At 53.4% G+C, this 9,564-nt stretch overlaps 1 protein-coding gene across 2 annotated transcripts; it reads right to left on the bottom strand.

Annotated features, from left to right (window-relative positions):
* Nucleotides 1–4,281: 4,281 nt before the first annotated feature.
* Nucleotides 4,282–8,401, bottom strand: LOC127185891 (A-kinase anchor protein 17A-like). 2 transcript variants are annotated; one of them, XM_051142505.1, is made up of 6 exons: nt 8,198–8,401; nt 6,912–7,016; nt 6,123–6,550; nt 5,787–5,935; nt 5,454–5,694; nt 4,282–5,280 (listed from the first exon to the last, which is right to left on the bottom strand). In XM_051142505.1, the coding sequence occupies exons 3-6, from the start codon at nt 6,546–6,548 to the stop codon at nt 4,540–4,542; spliced, it is 1,557 nt and encodes a 518-aa protein (XP_050998462.1). In that variant the 5' UTR covers nt 6,549–6,550; nt 6,912–7,016; nt 8,198–8,401; the 3' UTR covers nt 4,282–4,539. The 2 variants fall into 2 exon arrangements, with proteins under 2 accessions (XP_050998462.1, XP_050998461.1); XM_051142504.1 differs by having other exon boundaries at nt 6,123–7,016.
* Between the last annotated feature and the right edge of the window lie 1,163 nt (nt 8,402–9,564).

The following is a 9,564-nucleotide window of genomic DNA, read 5'->3' as shown; positions in this document are numbered from 1 at the left end:
TTTAGGCCATTAATGCTGAGAGATATTAATGACCATTTGTTGTTAGTTCCTGTTTGGGTTTTTGTTGTGTGGTGGCATAGGGTGTGTGTGTGTGTGTGTGTGTGTGTTTCCTTTCTTTTGGTTTGTGTACATGTGGTTATTTATTTCCTGTACTTCCCTGATGTAGTTTGCCTCCTTGGCTTGTCGTTTTTCTTCTAGTATATTCTGTAGCTCTAGATTTATAGCTAGGTAGTGCTAAAACTTGGTTTTTGTCATGGAATATCTTGTTTTCACTGTCTACGAAGATTGAAAGTTTGCAAGATATAGTAGTTTGGGTTGGCATCTGTAGTCTCTTAGTGTCTGCATGACAGCTGCCCAGACCCTTCTGGCTTTCATAGTCTTTTTTGAGCATCATTTGTAATTCTGATAGGTTTGCCTTTATATGTGATTGGCTGTTCCTATTGCAGCTTTTAATTTTCTTTTTGTTCTGTACATTTAGTGTTTTGATTATTATGTGGTGAGAGGATTTTCTTTCCTAGTCCAATATATTTGGAATTCTGTAGGTTTCTTGTATGTTAATGGGCATTTCTTTCTTTAGGTTGTGGAAGTTTCTTCTATGAATTTATTGGAAATATTTTCTGGGCCGTGGAGCTTGGAGTCTTCTCCTTCTTCTAGTCCTATTACTCTTATGTATAGCCTTTTTATAGTGTCCCAGATTTCTTCCATGTTTTATGTCAGTAACTTTGTAGTTTTCACATTTTACTTGACTATGTATTGATAACTTCAACCTTATCATCTACATTTGAGCAACTACTTTCTATCTCTTGTATTCTGTTGATATTGCTTGTGTCTATATTTCCCCTTCTCTTCCCTAGATTTTCAAACTCCAGGGTTGCTTCACATTGTGTTTTCTTTGTTGCTCCTAATTAATTTTTTAGGTTTGAATAGTTTTATTCACTTATTTCATTTCTTTCTCTCATTTGATTGTATTTTCCTGTAATTCTTTATAGGATTTATTCAATTCATCCATCTGTTTGAATGTATTTTCTTGATTTACATTGAGAGTTTTATTTTTTCCCCTTCAAGGCTTCTATCATTTTCATCATCTCAGATTTAAAATCTTCTTCCTGGGCTTCAGGGGCCTTGGTAACTCCAGGGCTTGCTGTGGTAGGACCACTGGTTTCCAGTGGTGTCATATTGCTCTGAGTTTTGTGGCTTATGTGTTTGCATTGGCCTCTAGCCATCTCATTGTCTCTGGTGTTATCAGGTCTGGAGGTTCCTCCGATGTGGTCACTGTTTGTGTCCCAGGTTTGCCAGGCAGGTTTGGAGCAGGTGGAGAGATTTTCAATCCTGAGCCTGTTTGCTAGGGCTCCCCAGAGGCTGCCTTAGGATTGCAGACAATGGATGTTGGAGCCTGCACGCAGTTCAGCTTGGCTCTCTGTCTGTATCCAAGTTGGGCTATGTAGGAGAAGAACAAGCTGAGAGAGCGCCAAGAAGAAAGCTCATTGGGTGCCCCTCAGGCCTCCTTGGTATGCTGGACAATGTGGGTTGTGACCAGCAACCATCTCACCCCTGCCGATTTGCTTTCTGTGACTCAAAGGGGCCAGGCTAGTGAGGAGCAGGTGGAAAGTGTGGAGGTAAATCGAAGCCCAAAGCTACTAGGGTATCCCTCAGGCCTCCTCTGCTGGTTTGCTAACTCTGACCCAATTGGGCCAGGTAGGTGGGGAGCAGTCACAGAGAGATCCAGTCCCAAAACTGCTTGGTTATCCCACAGGCTTCTTCGGGATGGCAGATATTATGGGTTGTGGCCCATGCTCAAGTGACCTCTGCTTGTTCACTCTCTGTGTCCCAGATGGGCAAGGCCAGTAAGCAGTGGGCAGAGAGATCCAAGCCAAATGCTACTGGGGTGTCCCACAGTTCTTCTCAGTGTTGCAGCTAATGTAGGTTGTGGCCTGTGCCCAACTCACCTCTGTTGGTTTACTGTGTCCCTGATGGGCCAGCCAAGTCAGTGTTTTAAAAAACATATTCAATGAATTCAATGTTGTAGGTTAGTATAGATATACCACAAAGAAAAGCTTCCACTTAAGCCATGCCATGCATAGTTACCTTGACAAATTCAGGTCATCTATGGAGAAAACATTTTATCTTTCTGTTGACTATTAATTCGGAATTCTCATCAAATGACAAGTTTGAATGAAAGCTCCAATGAAATGATTTTTATTTCATAACTAAAATATCCTCAATGTCTTAAGTAAATATGAGTGTGACTAAAGTCACCCCTCCCACTATGAATTATTTCAAAGTCCATTATATACCATGGTTTCTAAATAGTGGGATATTTATATGAAGAAAATGTTAATGGTGAGTCTTGTTGGGTTTGGGGTAGAAGCCAAGAAATGAAATTTAGATACAAGAGCTCAGGAAGGTGGCCAGTTTGGAATCTGAACTGCTTGATCTCTGCAGTGCGGGAGGAGAGCAGATTGTTTAGATGCCAGGAAAAAGAAAAACAGAGAAGCTTACTAATATATTGACCCAAGAAAGCCTGGCTCTGTAGGGTCCCCTGGAGATCACAAGTGCAATCCTGGACTCAAGCTCCTAAAATGTTGGGTCTCGAGTTGTGCAGTCGAGATACCAAAGACCCCCTGCAAGCAACAATTTTATTTTTAGGAAAAAAAGAAAAAGAATAACTGGCATCCAGGACCGAGATTTCAATCACCAAATTGGGCACTGCAACCAAGGGCAAGCTTGTTACAGACTTTTCAAACCTGTGCTCATTAGTAGAATGGTATGTACAGAAAGGAGGTGGGGTGTGCAGCCTTAGCAGGCCTGTTCCAGATGTACTCATCACGTTTACCAAGGAAGGGATGAGAGGCCTTCTTAAATAAGTCTAGGAACAGCCTTCAGTTTCTGTTAGTTCAGAGCAGGCCAGGGCCTCCATTCTTCAGAGGGGGGGAGGGTCCAACAGTCACTGAAAATGCTGCGAAGAGTGGGCAGCCAACCAGAGACCGCCATGACCTGGACAGAGAATTAACTTAAAAATGTTTTTTACTGCTGGTATAATTGCTTACGAAAGACATACTGCTGGTCTGGAAATCTGCCTCATGATAAATAAATTCATGACCTGACCAGAGTAGCCCCTTATTTATTCAGTTTGTCCAGGATTTCTAGTTTAAATGATTACTTCACCCACTCCCTTTGGAATTTAAATGGGTATAAAAAAGAGCCTGCCAGCTCCCCCAGCCCACTAGGGCTCGCCATCCTGTCTGAGTGGTTATTCCAAAATGCTAATGATTACCTAGCCCCCACCCCCTTAAGATTTCCCCTAAAAGCTTTTCAAAAGAGCCTACAGACTCACTGGGGAGTTGCCATCATGTCTGAATGGTGTCCCCAACTTGTTGGCCCTAAAGAATAAACGCTTTGTTATTTGCATACTATTTGAGTCTGCAATCTTTTACTCAGTATGTTCTGGACGCTCAAGGGAGTGGCAGGATGTGATAGGGACTACAAAGTTAGGAATGTGTGGAGTCAGCAACTTGGACTGGGCCCATCTGTCTGCCCTTGACACAATAGATGGGGGTCCTTTGGTTCTGGTGGTTTTTCCAGAACTGAAGGGCTGTGTGTGTTAGGCCTAAGAAGGAGTGCGGGTTATTAGTCCTTTTAGTCTTTAAAGGAACATAGTCAGATAAAGGTAAAATCGTTTTCTTCTGTTAATCAGAACTGTAGTTACTATGAATAACAAACTGGAAGATGATATAGGGAGAAAGAGCATTGCATTGAGAGACCGGAAAAACTAAAATTGGACTTCAGGGTCACCGAGGCAAAGGTATAGTTCCACATTAGACCAGGCATGATAAGGTGAATCTGGCTAGCTGTGGGGAAGAACATTCTGGGGGCTCATCCATGACCCAGGACCCCAAGGCCATAGTCTTGGCCAAGTATTGTGCCTTTGTTCTGTGTTGTGAGTGTGCCAGCACTGTGTTACTTTCCTTTTCAGGAAGCCTCGAGGCGTCTGTAAGTCTGTGTAAGTGGCCAAGTGTGACTAAGTGGACGCACTGGACAGTCACAGCTTATCAGAGAGGTAGTCTTACCTTGTCTGGAGGATTTGGAATCTGAACCTCACTACCAGTTGTTGGGAGAAGCCACAAAGGGCAGCTCCCGTCCAGTGCCGAGACAGCACTTTCCCTTTCTTTGCCATCGCCGCCTCACCGGCATCACTCAGCCGCTCCTGGTGACATCACTCATAACCGCCCGCCTGCTTTGGGTTCCCACCCCAACCACAGGGACTGACACATGTACAGATGATCACAGATCAGGGATTTATTTTGCACGGGCTCTCACACTAGCACAGGTCATTTCAAGTTTGGGGGAAAGGCTTTCAGGCTGGCAGCTTCGCAGAAGCCTCAGTCTGGGCACCCCCGGGGACAGAGAAGAATGAGAAGGCGCGGCCATTAGAGGAAACAGCAAGTCTGACAGCATATGAGGAGCGGGGCCTTCCCGGCAGCCCTGGGGTTGGGAGTGGATAGGCATGTCCAAGTGGGCTCCCAGCATGTACCTAGGCTCTCACCGGTGCCAGGCGCCCCTGCGCCTTGGGGAACGCGAGCGTGATGAGCGGGCCTGGTCCACACCATGGCGGCTGCTGCTATGGCGGCGGCTATGGCTACGTTTCCGGTCCCGCCGGCTCCATTCCCTTTCCTCCCTGCGGTCCACCGCAGCCCCGCTCTCCCCCTCCCCTGAGCGCTTCCGGTGCTGGAGCGGTGGCTGTTTCCGGTCATGGCGGGTCTGGTGCTCAGGGTCATGCTCCTCAGAGGGGTCTGGGTCGCCCGTGCTCGGCTGGGTTGGTGGCCCCGTCGCAAGCGTGGCCTTGGGTGTGGCGTTGTCCGTTGCAGGATGGTTGGGGGCGTCACCGCTGGTGCAGCTTTCTGTGGGTGCTGTGACATCATCAAGGGTGTGGCCTTCAGTATGTATAGGCCCCTGGCCCATGGCGGTCACGCTGTGCAGGATGTCCAGGACTGGCTGCAGCAGGTCGCCTGTGGTATTGTTTCTGGTGTCTGCAGTGCCATTTCCTGTCTCCGAGCTGCCGTTTCCAGTCCCTGAGTTGTTTCCAATTCCAGAGCTGTTGTTTGTGCTCCACACGGAGCTGATTCTGGACCCAGGGCGCCGTCCCAGCAGCAGGGCCAGTAGGCGCTGCCTCAGCTCCCGCTCCCGCCTCTGCAACCCTAGTGCACGCTCCTTCTCTCGCTCCACCCGCCGCAGCTCAGCCTCCTGCAGCCGACGCTGCTCATCCTGACGCAGGCGTGCCGCCTTGGGGACAAAAATCAAGGTACAGGAAAAAAAGAGTTAGCTTCCAACCTGTACCCCCCCCAATACCAAGGCATGCCACTTCCTTCCAGTTAGTTCTTCAGTGAGCCCATGTATGAGGCTGTTCCCGATGTTATGTCCCGTTCCCTCCACCCCGCGATGTCACTTCTGCCCACCTCAGCCCTCCCCAGCAGCTCAGCCACTAGGCGGATGGACTGAAGAGCACGCTGGGCCAACAGCAGCTTCCGCTCCTCCTCCCGGATGCGGCCCTGCAGCTGCCGCTGCTCCTCCTCCTCTTCCTCCTTGCGCCGCCGCCGGCCCCTCCGGCGCTCACGCTCACGCTGCCGCTGCTCCCGGCGCAGCAGCTTCTCCTCCCGCCTCCGAGCGCGCTCCTGGCACTCAGCCTCGCGCTGCTTCCTGTGCGGGCAGGACCAGAATTGTGGTCCACACTTAGGACCACCCACAGTGGGGGTGTGTGAGACCCCACCCACACCCCACCCAGCTCTCACAGCTCTTCCTCGCGGCGCCGTTCCTCTGCCTGCCTCTCTCGCCGCTTCTGCTCCTCCCGCCTCCGCTCCAACTCCTGCAACTTCTGGCGCTCCAGCTGCCGCTTCCGAATCGATGCGTCGCTCAGATGCTTTGTGGAGTCAAAGGACACCTGACAAGGTGGAGAGGTGGAAGTGAAGTTACTCAAGGAGTTTCCTGTTTCTTTTTTTTTTTTTTCTGTACCAGACTTCATGCCTTCCTATGTGACTGGTCCCATGATGTCACCCTGCACTTCCAGCCACCCTGCCTCCCCCTGACCTCATTAGTGGCCTCCCCGCGATGTCTCTGACACCGCTCACCTTGATGTTGCAGGCCACGGCCTTGCCATCCTCGCCTTTGAGCATGAGCTTCATCCCACGCAGGGCTGCCATGGCACGTGCAAAGCCTGCGTAGTCACGATACTGCACGTAGGCCTCGAAGTGCAAGCTCCCTCCAAACGCGCCGAAGCCATGGAATCCGCGTCCTGCAGCCTCCCCGCGGTACGGGTCCAGCATGGGGATGTCCACATGGCGGACTTCACCGAATGTGCCAAAGGCCTGGCGCAGCAGCTCCTCGCTGGGGCGGTCCCAGGAGCCAGGAGCGGGAGTCCCACCCCCGGATGCTGTAGTGGCACCACTTCCGCTTCCTCCATTTCCACCTCCACTCTCACGGGGGGCGAACCAGCGGCATGGCAGCCCCTCCAGGTGCACGGTGTCTGGTCTCTCCCCAGGGAGGGACTCATCCATGTCTTCTGCGTCCCGGAAGAAGGAGTCCCAGTCGTGGCGGGACGGGAAGTCAGTGCGGGACTCGGCAGCGCGCACGCGCAATGGGTCCGGGAAGCCGCCCAGCTTAATGGCACCACCATCCAGGCCGCGTAGTGCGGCACCCAGCAGCGTGCGCCCCTCCAGCTCACCCTCAAAGCGTAGCAGGTCAGGCGAGCTCCGTGCAATGCGCAGTGCCGACAATGGAGCCCGCTGTGCCTGCGCCATGGCCCTCAGCCGCTCCATTACCTCCCATGTGGACACAGCGCGGGCCCCAGCCCCACCCGCGCCTCCCCCACCCACGCCACCCCCACCTGGCAGCAGAGGCAGCGAAACTGAGATTGTCACCTTCGCAATAGGCTTCAAGTATAGGCCAAGGGTCGGGCACAGAGGCACAGCCTCTGATGGGTCATGCACAATGGTGGCGGCGCCAGACATGGCGATTGGCTCCTCCTATAGGGGGCGGGACACACAGATCAGCCTGTACCCACAATGCCCTGTTGACCTGCTCCACCCACCTGCTGAGCTCTGTACAGCTCAGCATACTAAGACAGGGTACCAAGATGTGAGATCCAGCCCACAGCCCACTATATATTTCATGCTCTGCCCACATGTACCTAAACTACCCCGTAGTGTTCAGTCCCCACCCACAATGGCCTGTGATGCTTAGGCCTTGCCCACAGGCTACTGCAGACAAGATCTGCAGAAGAGTAGGCTGTAACGGGCAATCCTGCCCACAGCGCCTCAAGCCACGCCTCCAATGTTTTGTCTCGCAGACACACCATCTACCCCTAATACCTAATACTCCTGCAGCACAGAGGCTCCACACACACTCCATGCTCTGCTGAAGTCTCCCCACAGTACCCTGTATAGCTCAGGCACCGCCCACAAAATGCTGTACTGATCAGGCCCCTCCCAGTTTCCCTCAGGCCCCACCCTCGTTCCTATATGTGGCTCAGTCTCTGCCCACAATCCTTAAAGCACAGGTCCTATTCACAGAACTGATCAGGCCCTGACCACAGCACCCTGTGTCTGTTACCTAATATCCTTGGTGGCCTACTGGTAGCACCCACATACTTATCACTGATCAGGCCCCGCCTACAGTCCCCTGTAGTTTTTCCATCCCTGCCCACAGACAGCAGGCGCCTCCCACAGCCCTCAAGCCCTGCCCACAGTCTTCTGTAGTTTTCCATCCCTGCCCACAGACCGCAGGCTGCATCTATACAGCCCCTTGACTGCTCGTGCCCTACCCAAGACTACCTTTGTAGCTCCAGACCCCAACAGCATTTCTCGTGGCTCCGCCCACAGTGCCTCAGGCCCTGCCCACAGCCCCTGTCCACCTCAAGACTCGCCCACCACAATGCAGCTTGGCACAACACAGCCAGTACCCACAACCCCCTTGTCCTGCCCCCGCCAGTCACCTTCACTCGGTCCTAGACCCGCCCCGGCTCCATCCCCGTCACTCGGGCTTGGCCACGCCCCGGATCTGCCCCGCCCCCCCTCGCTCACGGTCACGGGAGCCAAGCCCTGCCCCCTCCCGTCCAGCCCCGCCGAGGCCCAGTCCTACCGTTCCACCCCGAAGGGTCCTAACCTGCTACTACCTAATCTGAGCCGCGTCCGCAGGCCCAGCTCACCGGAGCGGGGCTCCTTCCTTGTCCTGGGCTTCAGCTGCCGCCGTACTTTGCTCCCGCGACGCCACTACGTCCTCCCGACGACGCGCTGGCTGTGACGCGTTTCTTCTTCCGGAGCCTACCTTTTCTCTACCCCCGTGGAGGCACTTCCTGTTCCGCCGCGAGAACGCGGCTGCTCCACTACTCGCAGCAGGATTTCCGGGCAAGGTCACCTAGGACACCGGGACAGCCGGGAACGGTGCCGCGCGGCGCACGCGCTGAACAGCATTTGCCGTATCTGCGCAAGGACAGCGACTGTCCGAAAAACTAAAAGGCGCAAGGGGCGTGACTTCCGGGGACGGGCGCCCTTCAACCTTATTACACCAAACAGCGAGTCCTAGCGCATGCGGGCTTCCGGAAACGTTTCCCTATGAACCTTGTTATCGGAAACAGTGTCTTTACCTTACTGCCAGAAAGAGCGCGTCCGTGCGCATGCGCCAAACAGCCACGGCTTTTCGGGACCACAGACTAGTCCTGGTCCGGTCCACAGTCCAACAAGCCCCGGATCCGCTCCGGTCGCCGGAGGCGGGACTTCCTTGTACCATAACTCCCGGAAAGAGGCCAGCGCTTCGGGCATGCTCAGAACCGATTCCGGCGTTGGCGTCCCCTTTACGTCCCCCTCCGCAGCTGGGATCCGGTCGCTTTCACCTCCGACTCCCGCTGCCAGAACTACCGCCACGCTGCAAGCATGTGCAGAGGCAGCGACTGTGCGTGTCCATATGCAGCTGACACAAAGGGACGGGCCGCTGGCTTGGTCATCCGCACCGGGAGTGGGTGGCGATCACTGGCCGGAAGTCGTTGCCCAAGGCCCCCACCGGCTATACGCGTCTCGGGGGCGTGGTCTATTTTGTAATAGCTGAGCCTAGGGGCCTGAGGGTACCGGGGCATAGTCTTTGGGCCAGGGTCCTGGTGTGTTTCCTGCTGTCCTCGCCTTCCCCTCCCATGGTACCTTACCCTCCTCGCTGCAGAGCCCTGTACTGAAGCTCTCCTGTGATTTACAGTGGCTGGGAATGGCAGATTGCTGGGGACTGAGTTTTCCCGGGTCTGGTAACTAAGGACGGTGTATGGGTGCTCAGAGCTCAATACTCCGGGTATAGGATACACACAGGACAGGCAGGAGTTTAAACACTGGGTGCTGAGGACTGAGTACTCCCCGATCAGGTAAATGAGGCAAGAGGGTGGAAACCGAGGGAGTGACTGAGAAGTATCATGGATGGAGAGGGCGGAGTAGCCTGGATGTGGAGGAATGAGACAGGCGGGCGCTGACTTGACAGCTGCAGTCCCTCACTCACTCAGACCAGACCGGGACTGATGTCATAGGAGGGTTCCTG

The sequence above is a fragment of the Acomys russatus genome, chromosome X (genome assembly GCF_903995435.1).
Source record: "Acomys russatus chromosome X, mAcoRus1.1, whole genome shotgun sequence".
Lineage (NCBI taxonomy): Eukaryota > Metazoa > Chordata > Mammalia > Rodentia > Muridae > Acomys > Acomys russatus.
Note: the sequence above shows the minus strand (reverse complement) of the source record. Positions and strands in the feature narration are given on the sequence as shown.

Coding starts and splice junctions, on each gene's coding strand:
- LOC127185891 (XM_051142504.1), bottom strand. CDS start 7,001: ATGTCTGGCGCCGCCACCATTGTGCATGACCCATCAGAGGCTGTGCCT. Junction 5,936..6,122: donor CCGTGGCCTGCAACATCAAG/GTGAGCGGTGTC, acceptor CCACCTTGTCAG/GTGTCCTTTGACTCCACAAA. Junction 5,281..5,453: donor AGCTGCTGGGGAGGGCTGAG/GTGGGCAGAAGT, acceptor TTTGTCCCCAAG/GCGGCACGCCTGCGTCAGGA.